This window comes from Pectinophora gossypiella, chromosome 8 (assembly GCF_024362695.1).
Source record: "Pectinophora gossypiella chromosome 8, ilPecGoss1.1, whole genome shotgun sequence".
Taxonomy (NCBI): domain Eukaryota; kingdom Metazoa; phylum Arthropoda; class Insecta; order Lepidoptera; family Gelechiidae; genus Pectinophora; species Pectinophora gossypiella.
Window position 1 is genome coordinate 6,782,481 of NC_065411.1, and position 24,815 is coordinate 6,807,295.

At 38.1% G+C, this 24,815-nt stretch overlaps 1 protein-coding gene across 1 annotated transcript in view; it reads left to right on the plus strand.

Annotated features, from left to right (window-relative positions):
- The first annotated feature begins 10,753 nt into the window (after positions 1-10,753).
- The window catches only part of LOC126368915 (protein eva-1-like), a 69,839-nt gene continuing 55,777 nt past the window's right edge, over positions 10,754-24,815 (plus strand). The window contains exon 1 of the mRNA XM_050013155.1: positions 10,754-11,028. Within this exon, the coding sequence (XP_049869112.1) occupies positions 10,953-11,028 (76 nt within the window). The 5' untranslated portion in view covers positions 10,754-10,952. The remainder of the gene's footprint in view (positions 11,029-24,815) is intronic.

Below are 24,815 nucleotides of genomic sequence, written 5' to 3' on the forward strand. Positions count from 1 at the left end.
ATCATAAAGTGATTTTTGTGATATGGGGCCTCCAGATCGTGACCCCAACGCTCAACCAGTGGACCACGGAGGCCGCAAATTCAATTTTCTGCGGTTTTATTGAATAAAAATAACCTACAACTTTCGAAGTAAGGTACGTGCGTGATGCGTGCCACTCTTGCATGACAACACGATACCTACCTTTATAACGTGGCCCCCTTGGCATGTCTGTCCTCATTAAATAATAGCAATTGTTCCAGTTAGCCCACACCCTTTGTCTTTGCGACCATTTCGATGTTACCGTTTAGGGTTGTTTTAAAAATGCGTGCGTTACTATTATGACGTAAAGTAACATGTTAAACTGATAATTACGCTGATTATATTAGATTATTACATTAGTTTGGATTGGGTTAGAAGGTCAGACAGGCAGTTTTGACAAAAAACCGGATCTGTCAAATCTTCAGGTTAGGTAAGCTAACCCTGTGATGTAGGGTGTAACCCTAGGGAGATGATGGAAGATATTAGTTTATTAGTAGTATTCTTGAACTTATTATCGTTATTTTAGCTGTGTTGTGCGGTGACTAGTAAGTCAAGTAGGGGAGTACCCACCCCTATTTAATAGAATTGGGCGTGTGTGACCGTATGGCGTGATATGCCTCTTCATACTAGAGGTTAGATCGTTAGTTTAAAAAAAATATAATCAGATAACAATGGCCCTGATTCCCGCAGACACCTCCTAATTTTATTTCAAGTTATACCCGTCGTTGTCTTATCCACCAAAAATAAAGGGACGGATGATTGACAACTGTTAATATTAAATTGAATGAATAACCCGTATGAATAAACTAAGCATCTCGTTGATATGCAACCCGTTAGACGTGTGATGTCAACTTGATTCTGTCGGGTTATTGGCCAATATAATTTTTTTTATTAAAATTGACGTGTGTTCCATGAATTTTATGTCTGTCGATTACCCGTCCCTTTCCATTTCGGCGGATAAGAAAATGACAGGTATAACTTAAAATAAAATTAGATGATCTGTACAGGAATCAGCATTACTGTCTAAATGCAGTGTCGTTATTTACTTACGATAAGTAAAAGAAAGTGACGGAGCTAATTTTAGAACTGTCAATGTATGATAAAATTAAGTTTGTGTCTGAGAGAATTGGTACCACCTTATTTCTGCTTCTTTATCACGACTTTATTATTACCTTCTCTAAAGGCTTTTAGATATAGCTTTTAGGCTCTAGACAGTTATAGCCGACTATTTCAGTCTTGTCCAGTTCGCATCGATAAGAAGTAAGCGTAGCGCCTCGTGCAGTTCGGTGGAATATTGAATATCGCAAGATGGAACTATGCGCACAAACCTAGAACTATCATTTTACCTATCTGCATATAGCATAATTTGGCCAGTTTGGATTCGAATCGAATTGGTGTTTACAATAACCTAACCTCACCAAAAGTTGTATCCTCTACAAGAAAAACCTGCCGGGCTAACATGAGAAACGTGATAAAATTTTGTCACGGTCATTTATCGATTTTGACGATAGGCATATGTCGTTTTGTCGATAGTCACTTTTGATTGAGTTAAGAATCGAGAGAAGCTGAAGAGCGTAATGGGACTTACGATAACATGAACAGCCTATATGTCCTACTATGGGCACAAGCCTCCCCTTAAACAATGGGCGGGAGTATGGAGCATACTCCAACACGCTGCTCTACTGCGGAATGGTCGAGGAGTTGCTACGGCTTATATACGAAACCATAGGCTTAATGTGCCTTCCGAAGCATAGAATCATCTTACTTTTTCGGACAATCAGGTGATTCAAGCCTGAAATGTCCTTACCAAACAAAGGACGGTCTCACAATGTGAATTTAACAATGTCCTCATTGGAAATCGAATCCCTGTACCTCTAGGTCGTGAGCCCCAAGCTCTAACCACTAAACCAGAGAGGCTATGAGGTAATGGGAGTTACCTATATTGTTGTAATTTTATAAACTTATAGTTCTGTTTACCCTAATAGAGTTAATGATTTAAAGTAACGAAACTTTAATTATTTAATTGAATTTGTTAGTTTATTAGTGGCTATACAGATAATGATTATTATCATAATTAAAATGTAAAAGGCGATCAATTTCGGATCGGCACAGCTCCCATAGGAAATTTCGCGGCTGTCTGTTAAGTAATGAAAATTCCATTAATTAAATTTACAAGTCTGTAAAATATTGGTAAATATGGTACTTTATCCCGCCAAAACCAGAAGAAGGGAGGAATGGCGGTTACTCCACCGACAAGAGCGCAGCTCTTAAATAGAGAGAGAGATGGTACTTTATAATAGACTTGGTAGAAATTCGTCCTAAGCACACTAAGGATAAACATAAAAGCTTCTTCTATGTGGCACGTTGCGCGAAGAAATCAAACACATTGCGTTGTATGAAAGCATTCTCGTAAAGCGACCTGTCTCGACATAAATCGTCTCCATAATATATTATATATTATGAACTTATTACCACGATGACATGGGCTAGTTACTGAAATTAATATAAAACATAACATAACATAAATAGCCTATATATGACCCAGTGCTGGGCACAGGCCCCCCTCAATCAATAACTCACCACGCTGCTCCACTGCGGGTTGATGGAGGTACTTTTACGGTTAATAGCCGGGACCAACGGCTTAACGTGCCCTCCGAAGCACCGAATCAACTTATTTTATCAAACAATCAGGTGATTCAAGCCTGTAATGTCCTTACAAAAGGACAGTCTCACAAAGTGATTTCGACAATGTCCCGATCGGGAATCGAACCCGGACCTCGAGATTGTGAGCCTAACGCTCTAACCATTAGACCATGAAGGCTGTTTTGCTAAAATTAATATACCGCAACTATTTAGCTCCAAATTCCATGTAATGTATAACGACCACACAGACGAAACTGCGGCCGAAAGATAGTTTAATAATGAGTTATACCTGTCATTTTCTTATCCGCCGAAAAGGAAAGACACGGGTAATCGACAGGCATAAAATTCATGGAACACACGTCAATTTTAGATAGAAATTTAAAAATCCCTCCCATAATTTAATATGGGCCAATAACTCGACAAAATTAAGTTGACAGAGCACATCAAACGGGTTGCATATCAGCGGGATGCCTATTTAATCGCCCGGGTTATTCATTCATTCACTCATTCATTTTAAAATTAACAGTTGTCAATAATCCGTCCCTTTCATTTTCGGCGGATAAGAAAATGACGGGTATAACTTAAAATAAAATTAGGAGGTGTAAGCAAGAATCGGGGCCACTATCGTCTTGAAACTCGGGGATGAATATTTTTAATTTGTGGTGATAAAAAACACAGACTCTATGGTTCACAGTCCTTCAGTTCAACAGTTATGAACTCCAAAGCTAACCCACTAACAGTCGAAGTTAGTAAATAGGTCAGTTCCACTGGTCAGTGTCTTAGTAATATAATAACTTCAGAAAGTTATGCATCGCATTGTTCTTGGAGTTTCTAAGATAGATGAGGTTTGGGGAATACGTATAATATTCGATCATTATAATTATTATTTATGTACGTAGTTTGTGAAAGTGTCATATAGTGGAAATCGGGCAGTCATCTTTTTCGTATTGCTTCTATGCTAAAGATGGACAGGGAACGAATGGAGTACCTACATAGTACGCGTTTAGCTGCTTTGACTGCGCATTGACTGTGCCCTTTTAAACATTTTCAAAGACATCTATCGGTTTATTACATCGATTTTAAAACTTGTTTTCTGATTACTTGTGGTTCTGGTATTAAGCTATTGCGGATATAAACATACTTACAGTTTTAGAACGAAGTTTTAAGTTCAAATGTACAAGTTTGCAACGCCAATCGATGAAGTAACTAAGTCCGAGGCTTGGAACATTCCTTATACCAGCTGTTAGGCTCTCATAGACAGCAGAAACTGGAAGATCAGGATGTCATGGAGCTTCCTCCAGACAGACCTAGATGTAATCAAGCAGTTTGGTCGGGAGGAGATTTTTTGAAGTAGGACCTCAGAATAAAGAATAATACTAGAACGGTAACTCTCCGCTCCGCACCGATTTGTATCGGACGCTCACCTTACCCCCTCTGGGTCTTACTTTAGACTTAAATGGTCTTTAGCTGCAAAAGAAAAAAGTAGAGCGCGCGTACTGCGTCTCGCTTGCACTTATGCGATAAGAATAAAAATTTTTTATGAAGTGTACGGGGTGTGGAGGACCATGGTCATATAAAACTTAAAGTCACACCTATTTCCCACCGGGGTAAGCAGAGACTATTAATTACCAGTTGCTTTGATCCTGACACACTTCTTTCTTCCTTCACATTCATCAATCGTTTCATACACGCACGCCGATTTGTAGTAGTCGGTACTTAACCTTTTCTAAGGACGTCTCCAGTGGTCACAATAGATCTTATATGATGACAGCGGCCTCAGGCTGTTTCAGCACGAGCAATTTTACGAATAATATTAATAATACTCTCTACCAGAGAGGTATGAGGCCAACGAACCTTCCCAGAAATATGTCTGCCGGCGGCACTTCAGCTACCAAACTTAAATATTCAATCAATTTATGCCGAGATTAACTAGATCAACCTGATTTATCCTTGGCTTGGTATTTTAACTAAAAATAAAATACCTTTGGCATTGTTTTCATGACAGTATTATCGTCTTGGCATCCGGCTGTCAAATTCTACGAGAGATTATATTGGGAGCGTACGCGCTAAGAGCGTTGAGCGTTGTAATGATTGTGATGATGATGATGCATATTATTCTCAGTTTTCATTGTTTTTTTTTCAATTCTATTTTTACAAGGATGCTCTGGATGGATTTGTTCAATATTTGACTGTGACTGATGATGATGCGGCCTTTATAAAAATATGCTTATCACTTATTCTAGCCAGCGCTTAGTTGGCCGCTCTCGACTCGGTGAAGCGACGACCAATAACGCTCATAGACAATGACTCGTTAGTGAAGACTCCACTCCAAAGTCTAGACTACAGACGAAAGCTAGCTTGTCTGTCGGTCTTTTAAAGGATAAGAATTTAAAAAGTTAATTCCACCCCCTCCATTCTTCTGGATATATAAACGCCTTCCTTTTTTATGCGAACAGCGAAGGATTGGAACTGCCTGTTGTCATCTGTTTTCCAAAGTTATATACTGGGAGTCTTAATAATAGAGTGAATAGGCATTTGCTAGGTAACTGTGATTCACCCTAGACCACATCGTCACGTAACATCAGCTGAAATTGTGGTCAAACGCAGTGGGGAATACGCGTGAGTTTATGTATGTATGCTTATCAAACGTACCTCTAGAATAAAGTATTTTCTTTAGTATTTATTTTTGCATTCTTACGATCACAAATAAACTGCGTTTCGCATACATCAACTGAAGTTCTTTTGCGCAATAAGAGGAAAAGTCGACATTTCACATTGTTATCTTAAAACACTACAAACGTACTATTCCCAAAGAAAAGCGTTAAGAACGAGGCGGAAATTGCAAAAAGGGCTTTGTCAAATATTTCATATGATGTCTAAAGGATTGACATCATCCTTTGAGATGGGACATAAAAGCATCATCTACATATCGTCGCCTTATAGAGAAAACCAACGGCCTTCGTGGTTCAGTGGTTGAGCGTTAGGCTCACGATCTGGAGGTCCCGGGTTCGAGTCGAAAGTGGGGACATATTACAAAAATCACTTTGTAATCCCTAGCTTGGTTAGGAAATGTCCTAACCAGGCCAATCACCTAAGTGTCCGAATGTAAGATGATTCGTGCTTCGGAAGGCACGTTAAGCTGTTGGCCCCGGTTACTACTTACCGATGTAAGTAAGTAGTCGTTACATGAGTCAGGGGCCTTTGGCGCAGGCGGTTCAATAATAACCCTGACACCAGAGTTGAGAGGTCGGTAATCCACTTCTTACACAACCCATACGATAGAAGAGGAAGATGGAGAAAACCAAGTAAGCGCCTTTTTAAAATGTCACATACGGGTGTGATTTCGTCATCAAAACTCGCATTATAATACACGTTAGTTTCAATCCAGGGGGGTTAAAAATGTCCCATAGAAGCAATTCATCTAAAAAAAACAATATTGCTATTTGATATTTGTTTGCATTGCGCACTTACTTTTTTAAGATGAATTGTTTCGATGTGTCATTTTTAACCCCCCAGATATAAATATGTGGTCTCAGTTTTAACCTGGAAATAAATAAATTGAATGAAATCCAGGTTTTGTTAAAGAAATTCTCATCAGAATGTTTACGTGGTTTTACAATAACACGTCGACATGAAGACAGAAAACAGGTAGGTAGGGAATATACTCGTATCTGTATAGAAAACATTCCGAACTTTTTACGTTTTGAAGGAAAAAATGACCCATTATACTAAATTAAACGTAATCGGCAGAAAATATCATATTATTAAAAAAAGAATAAGAAAAAGAAAGTAAGAAAATACAAAATACATTATAACAAAATTCTCTTGTTATCGGCATAGATCGATATTTTTGGAATTTTTAATATTATGCTCAGCAAATATAAATTCATTTTATTAAAAGTAGCGATTAGACGTCTCCGTGGACTAGCGGGTAGAGAAGAGAGTCACTCCTGAGGAGGCCTTGAGTTCGATCCCCGCGAGGGACGATGTCACGATCACTTTGTGAGACTGTTCCTAATTTAGATGGCACACTTTTATTAAGTACCTTTTTCCATAGAACAAGGAATAATACTACGTATAGAACGGCAGCTGTCCGCTCCCCACCAGCGGCTGAGCTAGATTTACCTCACCCCCTCGGTCTTACTTTAGTCTTCAATCGTATGGGTGTCAGAAGCCATACACAGATGCGCATGTACGATAACGTCAATGTGTAGTGTTTTTGTGAAACGAGGTGTTTTATGTGAAGTGTCCCGGGTTGCTTCGTTTTAACCTGAATTGTCGCAGATGTTTACTGGAAGCAAACTCCATTGATATATGTAAGTGTGTGTGTATATGGGTACAGAGCTTACATCTACAACACAGGTGAAGGCGGGTTGCCGCGTGGAAAAGCGGGGAAGGAAGTCACATATCCACGAGGTGTCAATCTGACTCGGACGGGTAATAAGTATAGACGCATCTTCTTCTTTCTTGTCAGTTACGACGTCAATGAACGAGCTTATCAACATTGGTGTTAGAGTTCCTATACATACACATATAAAATGTAATGTAATGTACGCTTCTGTAAAAAAACCGGACCTGTCAAATCTTCAGGTTTGGTAAGCGGACCCTGTGAAAAACGGGACAATGCTATATGTATGTAATAGGTACTTACAATTCGTGTCTATAAACTTTGCTGCTATAGATATACATATTTACATGTGACTGTTTTTTTTGGTCATTTTGTATAAACAATAAAAAATACTACTAGCCTATACACCTCATTGCAGGGCCAGGGTCTCTCTCACTTTCTCCCACCAAATAATAAAGAATTCACAAATGAAAAGAAACGTAAAAGAATACCTTAATTGACCAAAGATTTGAAGAAAGGAGTAGTACTAACCTATCTACACAATACGAGTATCTCAGAGATGTGTATTTGTCTTCCAGACGAACCGCATGTAGGTACGCAGTCTTAGTGGATTTGCTTGGCAATTCAATCTTGCAAGGCTCTTTGTAGATATAACCAGGTATCTGTATTGAACTGGGAAGTTGAAACTGAGACAAGGCAACAATCGTGGCTTTGACTGGACATAGCCAAGACCATAGAGCAACGAACGAAATGATCCGCCTGAATAAGAACATACAGTATGTAAATTCACGCCTATTTCTCATTTCACTTCTCTTGCTTCCTCCACATTCATCAATCGTTTTATACACGCACGCTAGTTCAGAGTAGATCGACTGAACCTTTTCTAAGGACATCTCCAATTTGGTCAATGTACGTCCTTCTACATCATAAGATAAGTATAAGATAGGTAAGTAAGAAGCGAAAAATAGGGTAAGTAGTTGACTGTTTCTTTGTCATTTCATCAATCTATACTCATGTGAACATACTGAAGATTAGTCAGAAATCGGTTTTTCAATGAAATAAGATCTTCGATCCTATTCAAAAATAAATCAGTAGCTGGTGACAGATGACCCAGCACCCCTAACAGTCAAATATGTTACAAGATTCGCAATCCATCTGTCGGGTTTACAACATGATCCTCTTTTTATTTACGTGACTTATTAATGGCAGTAACTACTTGGCTGGACAAATGGCGACCGCTGAGGACTCTCATCCGCATTAGACGACAGCCCTGAGGGCGCTCAGGCCCGACATGGCCTTGTACTTCCAAAAACACTACAGTCCGCGCAACAAAAGCTTTCTAAAATTAAGTTCGCAATAATTATTCAAGGGTGCAATTCCTTTGGGAGGCTTCTTCATCAAGCGGGGAGCTAGAGTTGTTATTCCATAAACTGAACCGTTACATTACCATATTAATTACTACAGTTAGAACAATCCACTTCCGCACGCTGTTACGAATATCCTACTAAGTAATTGAATTTAATATTAATATCCCTGTAACAACATAATGCTTACGAAAACAATATTAATTTTCTAGACGTTAATAATGTTCTGCGCTTAGTTATGAGAACGAATACATAGTTCAGAAGGTCCTGTCTTAGCTCACCAAATAAAGTCAGGGAAGAAGTCTGGTCACTAAATAAAGACAGACTAAAACTAATAAAAACCTTTTAACTTAACTAAAATGTTTTTAATTTATGAATTTTCACAGTGTGCTTTTTCATATAAATTCTACGGCAATTTCATGTTTTGACGTTTAGTAAAAAGTAATTTATTTGACCAGTTAGAAACTCGCCTATTTACCTATCATACTGACGTCCATCTTGGGACGAATATCAACAATGTTTGACTGTCTGGCAAATCACAACTCTTATATGCTTCTATCTTTTTCTGTCGCTCCGAACCGTCACTTGCTAGAGTGAGAAAAAAATGCGGGAGTGTGACCGCATTACGAACGGTCTGACCTTACGAACGGGTGCATTTTGTAATGCAGCGGCTCAACAATTAGCCGCATTGAATACAGATGAATAAAAGTCTGCCGGAATGTGTTCGACGCTTTATATTCTTCAACACGGCTAGCCGTAATGTTACACAGCGGGTCAATAGGTATAAGCGACTCTTGATAATTTGATAATGTAATAGGTACCTACTTATGATTTGCCGTAATAACGAAAATTATACTAATTAACTTGAAGAAACGAATGGAAAACGACGATATTACTTTAGCCGATATGAGATAGCGTAGAATAATTATATTAATATACTTAATGAAATAATTCATTATTACACGTGTACATCACTTTCAAGAAGAATCTTTCCCATTAAAAATGATTCAAAAAACCGAGCAGAAGCACATCTTCAGGCAGTCCGATCTTTTCAAATACAGGTACTTAAATAGGATTTTCTTTGATAGATGAGTTGACTTCCTGAAAAGGAAAGAAGGGCTATTGTATCTTGATAAGACTGAAGGAGTAGGTTCAGCTTTATGGACGACGTCGGGGTCCGTTGCTAGTATATAATACTTATCGATATTGATAAGGTCGTGATCGTGCATAGTGTAAGTTGAGAAGGAAATTAGAATGGCCGCCGCTTTAGAATCAGCGAAGAGGCGATCACTTTCTGATATAACTGAAATAATAACTTTATTGCCGTTTTTATAAAATGCAATATTGTTCGACAACGATAAAATGCTCGCGTAGGCTCACGACGCCTGAAGATGTTATTTGATAGAGAGAAGAGAGGTCTTTATGATAATGTTAATATACTTAATTAATTAATGTTTTCATATAGCGCTCGCCTCTTCACGGCTTTTGGTCACGTGCTTATCATTTCGGCCATTTAATGGAAAAATATTTTGTATGAAATATATATATTTAATTACTATATAAGGACAAGATATAAGTATCATCACAACACAAGTGTACATATATGCCTATTCCAATGACCTAGCTATACTCTTGTTTATCATTATTTCTTTAGATGTGATTAGGTACTTGAGAGGTTATCTGAAGCTGTTAGCATTATTTTAATATAGTGTGTTTATATTATAAATGTGCGCTGAATTATAGTGTCCTTAAGTAAATAGATACATATTATATAGAAAGTAGGAAAAGACCGGGCTATCAGCTTCTTACTTTTACATACTTACCTATTACAAATTGCGGAAGTTTGCGGGCAATATGTAAAGTCGATAAAGTGTTAAACATAACATAACATAAACAGCCTATATACGTCCCACTGCTGGGCACAGGCCTCCCCTCAATCAACCGGAGGGGATTTGGAGCATACTCCACCACGCTGCTCCACTGCGGGTTGGTGGAGGTGTTTTTACGGCTAATAGCCGAGACCAACGGCTTAACGTGCCCTCCGAAGCACGGAATCATCTTACTTTTTCGGACAATCAGGTGATTCAAGCCTGAAAAGTGTAAAAGTGTTATTGATGAAAAAATATATAGTATACTATGTATAAATGTAGGATAAAAGATAAAAGTAGAGATATATAAGGGTACATATATTAAACCTATATTGTTCTCCAGCTAACCGGATACCCGTGGAAATTTACGTCCAATTTGGCTCTCAAAAAAAAATCAATTTTTAATTACTACCCAAAGTCCTTAATTTCACTCCGGGGAGAACATTTTCATTGAAACGTCACGGCGAATTGATGGGTATACTCCGGGTTGAGTTCTGAGTTGTGACCTACACTGTTTGTTGGTCGCGTCAGTTGAGCGACCGACGCGACTGTGACCACACGCCCGGGCCGTCCGGACACGTTCTGACACGCGCGACACCACGTGACTTGCAACGTCACCTCTCTCGTTCCTTGTTGTCCGATGCGCGAACTTTTTTGTGAAGTTTAAATATGTGATATGATATATGAATCTCATCATTCTTGACTGTCACCATGATGTATGTTACAGCGATTGTGTGTGCCTTCCTGTGGCTGCCGGGGCCTTCCTGCACCAACTCTGATAATTTCGGTGTGTTATTTATTACTGCCGTAATCACCGAGGGTTCCGTACACCTAATGACGTTCGCTTAATAACACGTTCGTGAGGCTTATGTTATGTTATGTTGTTATGGGATTCGCTTGTTAACAACGGTTTAGTGTAAATTAGAAATGTGTTAGAGATACTGTAGTAGTAAAAAGTAGTTTTTGTATTATTATCGAACGTTTTAACTTTCATGTTTGGTACGAAATCCTTGGTTGTTATCGGTATAAAATTAAATGTTAAGAAAGTATTTGTAATGATGATATTATTGGATTAAGAACTTTTAGACACTTTCTTTTACAGCGATAATTATTAATTGTGGAAGGAAGTTTGAAAGTTCAAACAGTTTGCTTTTTAGCAATTCTTTTTATGTCGGAAATTAAGGTTTTGAGTCGGAAAAACAATTTTCACGTGTTTATTGAACGGTATTTACTGAATGTGGAATATTTTTACTTTTTCCCTAATGGGGCTTAAACCTGCGCTTTGGGTTAGGCGCTCACATGTCTTGGAACCATTTTTCCTTTTATAACGCAACAATACATAAGGTCACAATCGGGGTAGTCAGAGGTAGGTACACCCGTTTTGATGAACTCAGTACCCACACTTCACTGAGTATTTAGTAATTACCTACGTAGTTATGTTTTATGCAAGACGGGCAAGCATTTCAAGCAGTTTTTTAAGCATTTTTCAAAGCGTTTTTTCGTGTTTTTTTCACCTTCCTTCTATAAAGGTATTTATTTACGACCATTACTTTTACTATAATCTCGCTAGTGTTGACTTTGAGATTGATTTTTAGACCTAAGTTTTTTTTATCTGTACATATCTGTGTCTGTGGCAGTCAAACGTAATAAATATTTATTTCTTTCGTCGTGTTTGAGTCGTAATGGATATCCCGTGGTTCCAGGATTTGTGCCCGGTTAATGGCATATTACATGGGAGTTAAGCATAGCTGGCGATGTGTGATGTACCCCTTGGATACAGCCTTGATGCTGTGCTGTCTTTCTTTTATTCTATAAGTTTATTCCTTAATAATGTCATAGATAGGTACTTACTGCCTTATCTTTGTGCTGTGTGAACTGCATAATGACTGGTTATCAACCCACTATGAGTAAAAATTATAATTTATAATTCATACTTCCTTGGGCATGATCATTTAAGATTCCTCTTCTATCGTGTGGGTTGTGAGGTGGCAGGGTTATTATTGAGCCGCAAAATTCCCTTGACATGGCTCATGTAACTACTACTAACTTACATCAGTAAGTAGTAACCGGGACCAGCGGCTTAACGTGCCTTCCGAAGCACGGATCATCTTACTTCCGGACAATCAGGTGATCAGCCTGAAATGTCCTAACCAAACTAGTCATAAAGTGATTTTTGTGATATGTCCCCACAGGGATTCGAACCCGGGACCCCCGGATCGTGTGCCCAACGCTCGACTACTGGACCACGGAGGCCGTTAAGATTTAAACTCAGGAGCAATTATTATTTTCCAATTGGGCTAGTCAGAAGTAATCCATTGCAGATTTAAATGATTATTAAAAGAACATAGTACCTATTCAAGTTTAATACATATTTATATAAACTTAACTATATATCTACGTTTTGTTGTTTTTACATAATATATTGTAAATGTTGTGTGTGTGTGTTTGTAATTGCGGTACTTATACAAACATTACCTTAAGATGAGTATTTTTTATCATTACGATATATCTATTGTTGGTACATAAATATATATTTAAGAATAAAAAAGATGAATAAAGTACTCACGCTTCGTCGAGCTTCCTGGTAATCAATAAACTGTTATATTGATAGATAAATAAAGATGAACACGATTTAACCTTTCCGTTTCTTAAGAAATGTTGTTTAGAATCGTTAGATCTCACATTGAACCTCGAAAGTATTAGAGATGAAAAAAGTTACTTTGTACAATTTATCTCAACGTATCAAGTGGTGAACCGTATCGCTGTTTATAGCTGCACTTAAGACATATAATTGATGGTGCTGATTCCTGTAAACACCATTCAATTTTATTTTATGTTATACCTGTCATTTTATTACCCGCCGAAAAGGAAAGGGACGGGTAATCGACAGCACGAATCTACAACAACCGCCTAAAAAATGTACATTGATCAATAATCCGACCTAAGTTGACAGCACACTTCAAAGGGTTTGCATACCAATAAGATACCTCTTTGATTTGTTCGGATTATTCATTCATTTTAAAATTAACAGTTGTTAATTATCCGTCCCTTTCCTTTTCGGCGGATAAGAAAATGACGAATATAACTTAAAATAAAATTAAGAGTTGTATGCAGGAATCGGGCCCAATAACTCATTGGTGTAAACCCGATACTTACCGGGGTTTGACTCGGCGCTTCCCGATTGAGAAGCAAGTCTACGTTGGTCTAACGGAAAGCTTGATGAGGAGTGGATACTTCGTTCATCCTGCGATGGATGTACTGCACCCCAATTGGGATATATGTAGGTACATAGTAGGGAGATTATGTATGTATATAAAGTGATGAAAGTGGTTGCAACTTGTCTTCTCGACTTGTCGCTCTGCACATCCCAATGGGAATTGCGGACTGAAACTTTATGTATGTATGTGTTGTGGGAGGAAAGTAGTAAGTTGCGCAGTTGTCAACCAGGGTCGCATCGCCTGGCGCGAAGCTGGGGCTCTTTAGTCTCTGAATTGGATTCTGTTGTTATAATTACGGATTAGTAAGATGTTTATACTTTACTACTATTTCTGTTCAACTTCATTCCACGAAGTTTTTTTTTATAATATGCTGGACAAACGAGCATCGATCTAGTGTTACACAATATTATACTTCAAAAATACTATTATTTTTATATATTATTTTTTCCAGTATCAATGCAAAATAGAAAATAACATATGCTCGAAAATATTCACAATTGCTTAGTTCATAGGTTGATTTAATTTTAGTAGGCAATATATAACACAATTTTCTGATGCCGGAATTGAATTAGGTAGGTTGTCCTGTCTACAATTTACTTCACTCTAAGATACTTTGGGACATAGATTTAGTTTTTTTTTTTTTGCTTTCAGAGAGAAAAATCGACAAAGACAATCTCATTTTAAAGATTTTTCCTTTAAAGTTTCTGCTTTCCAGTCTCCAAAGTGAACGTCTACATACTTATCTCCGTCTAAAAAAATAAAAGAAAGCTTAAAGTGACCCTCTGAAGGTACATTTGCTACATCAGATACTTCGAGACATCTACGAGAACGGAATCTTTAAGCTACGCCGGAGCCCGTAGCAAGACGTAATGGATGTGAGCTACGCGAATGCAACGAGAGAGAAACGTAGCACTCGATCTCAAATACTTGAAGCTTCGAACTTTGCAACTTAATTTAACTTACTCTTTTGTGTTATTGATAAGTTTAAGACTCGACGGGAAATGTTTTAATTGTTTTCTTTGTTATTTAGGGAGTAAACTTGGTTGATTTGTAGGTATTAGATTTAATCATTTATTTAAGTTACCTACGTATATACCTAGGTCTTAAATAATTGTCATTAATCTTTAAAATACTATTAAAAATCGTTGGTTTTTCAAATATACATTAAAACCTAAAGAGTATTAAAAAGCGTTCTACATAATACAAAAACATTGTTCTTAGCATTGTTTTCTTTTAATTCCATATGTAAAATCTTGCTTATAGATTAAATAGCGTACATTGTAAAATTGGCTGTATGTAAGCACCTCCAAGAAAATAAAATAAACTATATGACTCACTCCAGAGATCTTATGGCTACTTGTATGTACTTGTACAGGGTGTAAGTGACATCGTAATAAATACTAAGGGGTCTGATTTAGCTCATTATTCTGAGTTAATATGAAGTGAAATTTTCTATCGCAAAAGTATAGAATTGAAAATAATTAAAAAAAACAATAGAAATATCATGAATTATTCGACAGAAAATTCCTCTTGATATTAACTCAGAATTATGGTCTGAATCATCCCCCTCAGTATTCGTTACGATGTCACTAACACCCTGTAGACACCACTCCTCGCCAGCTACGTATTTAGTCCTATGTAAGAGGGAGTGAGGAGAGTTTATTTAAAAAAAATGAGTAACTACTTATTAGCAATTCTAATACGGGCTGGGTTCCAAATTCAATTCAATAACCAAACTTTCTGCGTTTTCTTTAAAAAAAAAGCTAACAAAGGAATAAAACAAATGAATATATTATATGGAACATAAGTCAATAATATTACCAATTAAAATAACAACGAATGTTGACCATTGAATCTCTGTAAATAAAAACAACCGAAAGTCATGAAACTGTCGTAATTATGACTGTAGTTAAAACAATTGTGCATAAATGTCATATTCCAATAACTTTTACTACGAAATATAATATTTTTTTTTGCATTATTACTTTTACTACGAAATATAATAATTTGTATTATTATATTTCGTAGTAAAAGATATTGGAATATGACATTTATGTGAGATACAAAAAGCAGATGAATTCAATTTATGTCGATGCGGTAAAACAGTTGTACAGAGCTGTAGATTGTCTGGAATTTTAATTACACTCGAATTTCGATCACTAAGCTTGCTTAAAATGCCCAGTTTGCTAGCAGTCAGAACAATAATAAATGAAAGTCAAACTCATCATCTCCCTAGCGTTATCCCGTTCTTCACGGGGTCCGCTTACCTGTATTTGAAAGGTCTGTTTTTTTTTAGTAGCGTAACCTTTCACTTAGAAGTAAAAACCAACCCAATACAGTTTAGGTCACATACCTCCGTAACGCTTTTCTCGGGAATATAGGTGGATTTCCTCACGATGTTTTACTGCCCCGCTGATGATAATTTATCATTTAAACATTAATTTGAAAATCATTAGTTAAGTCCCTTGAGATTATCATCATTAATTTAAGAGCCACGCTCTTGTCGTTGTAGCATTCTCCGTTCTTGTCTATCAAAGGCCAATTCTTTCATTTCCTTATAAGACACGACGTTCACATTCTCTTTAATCTGTTCCATATAAGCCCTTCCTCTCTTTCCTTGTCGTGTCTTATTAAGTGTCCAATCTTCTTGCCTCTTCTGTCCTCAATAACTCTCAATATTTGCTTCTTTTCCCTTACTCTTACTAGCATTTCTTCATTAGTAATCTTTTCTGAACAAATTATTCTTTCCATCCTCCTCTAACACTACATTTCAAACGCCTAGAGTCTCTGTCTTTCTGTGTCATTAACAAGTAGTAGGTAGTAAGTTGTAGTGTGTGATAACTATTAATAATAATATTATATAAATATTTGCATACCTGCTTGCAGGTTTTACTTAAAATAAGATCTTGAACTTTGTGTTCTTGGAAATAAATGATTGATTATGATTATTATGCGACCTCGAACCTGCGGCCTAATAGTGAGAGTCAAGCTTTCTCCCAACTGGGGCTACCACGGATCTTCCAACCAAGCATTAAACCTTTTAACTACGACGTTAAAAAACATCAAATCGGGCTTATGGCGGCAGCCGTAATATACCTTCTTAGTACATTAACAATTGTTTATTGGGTTTTAGATGTTTATAGTCCGAATTTCTGAAATTCAAAGAAAAATCGAGTCGGAAAGGAACAAAACTCGGACCGAGAATAGTAATATAAACAATGCACTGTCCGCTTCAGTTCCCCGAGGATAGCAGTATGCAAATATGCGCACCTATATCTACTCCCTATCGATATACCTAGTATAACAAGGAATAGAATATGGAATTTCAAATATAACCTGACTGAGATGGGAACTCAGTATCCCGGCTTGCGTCCCAATATGGAAGCGCCTATACGAACTCTGGTACCGGACTTCCATTCGGTTTTCACTAACAGTTGTGGCGACCATTATAGATGGCGATTCGGCTCACCAGCTATCACGTTGGTTCCATAGAAATGTCGGTGAGGTGTAGGTACTTAGTTTATCTTGCGATGGATGTAACTCTGACTACCCCATTTTGGATATACCTAATGGTACCATTACGTACATATATAATATAATAATAGTCATAAACTTAAATTTAATTTAGTTTGCGAATCCCAAAACAAGCTCTATTTCTTTCTTGCACTTATTGTCTGTAAAGGATAGCACTATAAAACGGTGAAACTCAATTAAAATTAAGTATTGTTCCCGAGAATCAGCACCAATATAACATGAACCGCTTATGTATATGTCCCGCTGCTGGGCACGGGTCTCTCAATCAATCTGAAGGGGTATGGAGCATATTCCACCATGCTGGTTTTTAATAAATAATAAATGAATGAACATATTAATGTTAACCCTTAAACAGGCCCCGAAGAACTGCTGTAAGAAATAAAGTGTTATATATGGATTTAGGCTTTGAATAGCGGCCTGTATGATTCCTTATCAACACATTCAGAAAAAAAACACTGAAAGTCCTGAAAAAAAATGTGGGAAAACATAATCCCATTGCCTGGATAGAGACTATCCTTTATGTGATAGCTATATATAAATGTCGAATGTTTGTCTGTTCATAATTCTAGTGTTTGATTACTAGATCATTATTATTTTAAATTGTAATTGCTATTACTTATTTAATTATTTATTTATAAATAATTAAATTTAAAAATAATTATATTATTTTTTTATATTTATAGAGGTTATTATGTGGTAAGTAAATCAAATACTTTTTATTATAAATCCCATTTATTTCACATTTTATTATGAATCCCGAATTTAGTATAATTTGTGTATAACATAATCATAATAAATTTGTGTGTAATCGAAATGATGCGTAGTTTTTAGTAAAACAAATATGTTTAAAAAAAACACAAGTAACGTCGGGTGCAAAGGCTAGTATAAAAAAATTGGTGATTTGAACAGGCAAAGGATATATAGCTCCCACAAATAAGTTCGACTCAACAGGCTTTGGTCACATGTTCCCCGCATTATTATTTGCCTTGTTTTAGACAATTTAGCAAGAAATCAACTAGAAATAATGCAAATCATGTTAGGAAAATTCAAAATCTCTAACATATCAAAAAATTGCACGACTTAGCTTTCTTTGTTTCGCCATAATCTGTATAAAACCACCACAGTCACTCAAAAACACGTCTCTAACGGACAGACGAAACTCGAATGGCTGTCAGTGTCACTTACGTTCGGATACACAAAGTTTGAAAATTCGGAACCATAGAGTATATATTTACGATTAAATTTTGACAGATTGTGGACTCTTTATTGCCAAAACCTGGCTACAGCATCGAAAAATCAATGTGGGACACATATGTCCGCGGCCTGCTTAAGGGTTAACCTATGTACTCACGTATTTACTACTTAACATAACATCACGCCTATATTCCCGAAGGGATAGACAAAGAACCTACTTCTCACCTGTTGAAGTCAAGTTCTTAGTAGTCCGGTCAAAAAGGGGTTGTAGAGTGCGTGAGAGGGGTCCTAAGTTTTTTCTTCATAAATGTGTTCAGGGTGTTTAGGGAGCTAACATACTAAAAGTCCCCGCGTCTAGGAAGCGAGCCGGAGTGGGGGAAGGGGGGGGGGAAAGATCCCATGGCCTTTTCGCCTTATCCCTCTCACGCACTCTACAACCCTTTTGAGGCATTTGTTGACCGAACTATAGTCACAAATCAGCTGATAAACTGCGTACCCCGAAATCCCAAAATTCTGCAATACCTCAGGCACATCACATGTAAAATCCCTAACTTGTCTTTTACAACACAATTTGCAACATAACCCCAAATTAGTTCCAACCGCCCATACGCCTGAGCACATGCCATTTGTCCTCCGTTATTAAGATTTAAATCCTCTTAAAATTCCGCTGGCCATACATTTAGAGCTTTATTCGTAACGCGAGTCAGTCACGCCGGAAAAGGGCTAAGCCGGTGGTTGTCACCATTTTAATTAATTTACGAGTATACTGGGCGAGGCCTTTGTTACGCGTATGTGAAATTCATCAATTAATGTGGCCTTAGCACGTACGGAGAACTGTCTAGAACTGTCGTTCCCAAAGTGTGGGTTGCTACGTACCGCGGTTGTTAACTGAAGAGAGCTCCGACAATATGAATTTTATACATAAACATTAAACAACTCGTATTACATTTAAAATATAAATCTACATAAACATAATTTAGAAGCGATATCATCTAGGTGAGTGACCAACTGAAACAAATTAAAATTCGCTACTTACATACTTACCTATATGCGGTTATTTTCCTTGGTCTCATCCACGTGTAACTTATTTGCGTCAGCCAAAACCTAAGAATAAAACTTGTTTGCGTACAACAATTGCCTCTCACTGATGGCCTCTAAGTGGATTTTTGAATTTTATTATTTTGGTGTCGCAGTTGATGTCACATTGAGAACCGCTGGTGTAGAATGCTGTGCGAAAGTTTTGAAGGCTACCTTTGGCCGCGTGAGGAATTACAATGTTTGCGGATTGGATTGTCATCGCGTCGTCAATGTCAGAGGGGTAAAGAGGGATAAAATTGTCGGACCGGAGGATGAATGACCGCAGTCTATTGTCTGTCACGTGTAAGGTAATCCTGCAACGTGGAGGAAATGAAAAATAAAATGTAAATACAAAACCCACAAGGGTTAATGCTGATGCTTAAATGTAATCTTTACGGGGATAGAGAGAGCCACAAGTTATCACAAGACAATTTGCAACTACAGTTTTGATAAAATTGTCGGGCCGGAGGATGAATGACCGCAGTCCATTATCTGTCACGTGTAAGGTAATCTTGCAACGTGGAGGAAAGGAGAAAAATGTAAATAAAAACACGAAAAAGGGTTAATTAAATGTAATCTTTACGGAGATAGAGAGAGCCACAAGGAAGCCACACGTGTAAGGAAGAAGAAGAAGAAGCAACGTGGGGGAAATGAAAAAAAAAATGAAAATAAAAGACCCGAAAAGGGTTAATGCTGATGCCTAAATGTAATAGCCGAAAACTACTGCAGCTTCTCACAATCTGTATAGCTGAGGAAGAGCTGCAAGAAAAACCTCGGCATAGATTCTTGAAAAACTGGTAAGGGAGCGCACGTGGACTGTCTGTCTCCTACGCATTCACGGGGTAAGCCGGAAAACGAGATTTTTGGATTATCCGGGCTGTTGTTCTAGAGCGGGAAGCTTGTGCGCCGCTCAGAACGCTAGCGATACCACCTCTGTGTACATCGACCTTTAACCGCCCTTGACCAGTTCACATTATTTCGTTAGCCAGGACAAATAGTACTGACTCATCAATAGTTGACTTCTACGACACATCCCTGATGAAAAAGAAGTCACTAGCAAACTAACTAACACCAATTAACTAAATTTGGCGGCGAGGGTGTGATGTCGCCATAGGATGGTATCGGGGTACTGAACAGAGCATATTACCCCGCTAGTTATGGGTTGGTAGTGTGACTAGGGATCTACGATCTAATGGTGTTATGTTGGAAGTTGTATAAAATGCGCGACGCGCTGTGCAGCCTATAGAGATCTATGCGAAAAATCTGGATGATTGCTTTATTTTTACATTGTTTGTTTGACTGATGAAGACACTTAATATTCTCATTTTTTAAGTGAGCTTAAGTGAGGTTAAACACCATCCTGCGCGCGCTGGCAGACCGGTGGGACTTACGGTTGCTGGCCCGATGGATACGACTGCACGCAGTCAAATAAAAATATAGTCTGCCGCCATTGGGGTTCCAACCGGCCTCGATTACTTCTTTGTTACTAATACTAGATTTAAGTTTGTAATGTTACTAAAAATTTGGATGTTTTTTATTAGTCCGAAATAAACTTTTATTATTATTATTAAGTTCGGAGATTAAAACAACATTCGGTAGGTAGGTATTGCCACGTTCAAAGTTCATCGAAAACAAAGGCAATTTTTTTTTATACAATTATAGGTTACATCCCGAGAATAAATGTTTTCCCAACTTTTCCGTTTAAAATAACATGCAGTAATGAAGCAAGAATAATTATAATTATGTTCTTTATATATTTTTCCCAGACATTTCATACAACTGAGTTACTTTAGTTAGTGCTGGCGCCGCAGGGAACCCGTAATGAGTACGGTGTCGCATTTCAAATTGTGCCCGACAGAAGCGAAATATCTTTGTATATTTTAGTAATTTAGACACTACTTACTTCAGGTTATTATAATATTTAACTATTTACTATTTCTCAAAGGATAAACCTTTCAGGTTTCGACGCCCGAGGGATTTCAAATTGGGATTTCAAAGTGCTTTGTATTGGGGTTTTTTGACGCAACTTATTATAGATTTACGTAGCTCGGATGACATTCACTAATAGACTGGTCAAATGAGGTGCACTCAGAGCTTTCACCTAGTTCAAAATTTAATTCAACAGGTTGAATTTCTCAGGTTGGGATAGTTTTAAAATAGAAACATAATATATAATGGTGTTAGTGACATCGTATATCTCATGGTCAACTAAATAAAGATATTTTTGAGTTTGAGTTGAGTGGTCAGTGCCCTTGCAATCCACATAGGAATCGTTGATGTGGGGCGTAAAGCCGTCAGACTTAAATGGGATTGGGTCGGACATGTTTGTCGCATGCACCCTGAGCGGTGGACACGGATCGTCACGCATTAGGTGTCTCATGACGGGTACAGGTGTCGTGGTAGACCTCGAAACAGATGGCGTGACGACTTGGACGCCGGAGGGACTGGCCGGAGTACGCACAGGACCGCGAAAACTGGAAAGAGGAAATGGAGGCCTTTGCCCAGCAGTGGGATGTTGTAAGCTAGATTAGATTAGGTTATTTGTGGAGGTTTCCGTATAAAAGGTGTGGTGATGAGGTGACGGGATCGTGCTGGTATGTTTCATATATTGGAGCCTACAATATGCCAGTCGTTGACATATTCAAAATTGCTTTCTATTCATTCATTTCAATACAGTACATATCATATTGAACGCTCTTTGTGCGGCGTATGAACTCCCTTTCAAAGTATTTTTCTGAATGATGTCTGAGAGTTTATTAAAAATTCTATGGTATCTAGCTTACAACATAAAGCCGTGATCGGCGTGAGTAGAGTCACAAAAAAAGCTTTTTTGGCTAAAAGCTGTAAAATTTTTAGTCTCGGCTATTTAGGTCAAAATCAAGCCAAACTCTGACAAATGGGTTGGCCACTAGCCTAAACACTTTTACTAGGCCCGAGTGGAGTAACGTGCTAGAGTATTAGTAATATATAATTATTATACTCCATACTCTACGGTTGATTTAGGGGTGGCATGTGCGTAGCAGTGGGAATTATTAAAGAAAAACACAGTACCATACAAGTTAAGCAGGCACGCACACACACATACACACATACATACAAACACCCATCCAAACACACCCTCCAAACATTTTTACCCAACAACAGCATAAACTTGTAAGTTAATAACAAGCTCACGGATGAACACTGCCTCCTAAGACACAGATTCTCCTAGTTTAGAAGGTAGGAAAGCATTGACTATGTATAACTTCAATTTATATTGTTTCTTTGTGTAACTTGTTAAAAATGTTTTGATAAATAAATATATTTTATTATTATTATTTATTATTATAGTAAGGCTCAACTTAAAATTGTTTTTATTGAATGTCCTGATTCACCTGTACTAAATTGACCTATTATTGTATTGTTTGTTACACGTAGCACCCTGGAATAGAAGAAACAGGATGGGAAGGCCCTCATCCGCATTTTGTATGAGAACCACTGTCGCCGGTTCTACCCCTCTCGCTTTTACCACTTTCCCTGCAAACGGATAACAAATTCCATAGCCGCATAGCAGTGTGAATTTTATGTGGTAGGCTGCAATTTTATCATTACTTTTTTACGTAAGATACTGCATACAAAAGTACCTAATATTTTGATAAATAACGAAACATATTAAGGTTTTTAGTTTTCCTGTGATATGGAGGGATCTCTTTGCATGATAGTCGAAATTAGAATTTTTGCCCTGCAGGTTATAACACACAAGACGACCTTTTCATACCTCTATATTATCACGGAGCTCCGAGCGTCGTAAAGTTTGCGGACGAAAAAAAAAGTTGCACTTAATATTAACTCAGAAAGGCCTCTGTGGTCTCACGATCCAGAGGCCCCGGGTTCGAATCCCGGTGGGGGACATATCACAACCCTACATTTGATGTCACTTTGTATGTGGTTTAATGTGCTGGATGGTCGTACTCAACACATTGTAGTGAATGGTAATTTGCTTCATCACGCAAATTATTATCCACGTTGGGAATTGATGGTTGGCTCTTATTAGACAAGCTAGTCGCTTTATGACGTTGCAAGTTGCATCCTTACGCCAATTAAGTTAAAGTACTTAAATAATATATTCTTAGCAAGTCTCTGCTCACCCCAACCTAGCTGCAGCCGTGATGCATAAATAGCAGCGCAAACGAACGCTCGGGCTCACTTTTTTGTCGGCGCTCGTGGAGTACGGACGGTTATAGGATCAATTTATATTGTTTTGATTGTCATGGGCTATTTTTGTCGGTATTAGTGTTAATTTGATAATTAGGTTGTAAAATCAGTTAAGGAGTATAAAATAATTTGTTTACTGAAATCTTATTTGTTAAATAAAATTATTAGGTCAATTCGTGCGTTATTTTTTAAAAACTTAACCTCACTCCTGGTTCGTAAAATCAGAAGTGGGATCACCGCGTGTTTTTAAGTGCCACGTGTTTCTGATCACCACGTGTTCCTTGCTGCTTTTGTCATCCTCACTAAAATTTTGTGTACTGTGCTTATTTGTTGAGTAAGTTTTATCTTAATTTTGTTATTCTTTTGCTACCTACATTCTTAACTGATTTTCTTAAGATGTCGGGACGATCATCTAGATCACGAATGGTTGATAGATCTCGTAGAAGCAGGCGCTTGCGTTCCCGGACGCCCAGTGACTGGTTGCGTCGTTATAGAGGCGATTCTGCCGCATCGCGTTATACGCCGCCGGTTTATCGGTCCCGTGGCTCATCGGATGACCGACAAAACATTTCGTCTAGGCACCGCAATAGGTCACGTAGCCCACGTCATGCAAATAGGCGTCGTGAAGGTTCACACGGTTGTCGTGATGGCCCCCGTAACGAGGCCTTAGATCAGATTCTTGGTAGACTGAGTGCGATAGAGAGTAGGTTAGAAACTCCGTCCTCACGAGCCGCCGATGCATCATCTCACCCGGTCAGCAAGTGTCACGCGCCGCCGCCCCCTCGGATGATGTCGACTCCAGTGGAAACACCGAGCATGGATGCTGGCACTGACAGCGAGAAGGGCATAGCAGACAGGATTGTTGGAGCACTGTCTTCTCTAGTACAAGTAAGATCGAACCATTTTTATATATCACCCTTCGATCCTAATGTGCATGATTTTGACGTGTGGTGCGCGGAGGTTGACCACGCCAGACAATTGAATAATTGGGATGATCGCGAGTGCCTCGGGCGTATAGGTGGTTCTTTACGTGGTGATGCGAGGACATGGCTTAACGACTGGGTCACGTCGGATCGTTCATGGACGAACTTCAAAACTGACTTTCGTACGTTATGCCCTCGTGATATTGACTTTGCCACTATATTGTTTGAAGTTATGAACACCGATTCGAGTAAATTCCCTACTTATGCCGAGTACGCCCGTAGGTCACTCTTGCGACTCAATATCATTAAGGGCTTAGGTGACGAGCTAAAGACCTCTATAGTCTTGCGAGGAATTTGTGACCCCCAAGTCAAAGCGGCGGCAACCAATGCGAAACTACTGTCAAAAGAACTGGTACATTTCTTGTCCGTGTATG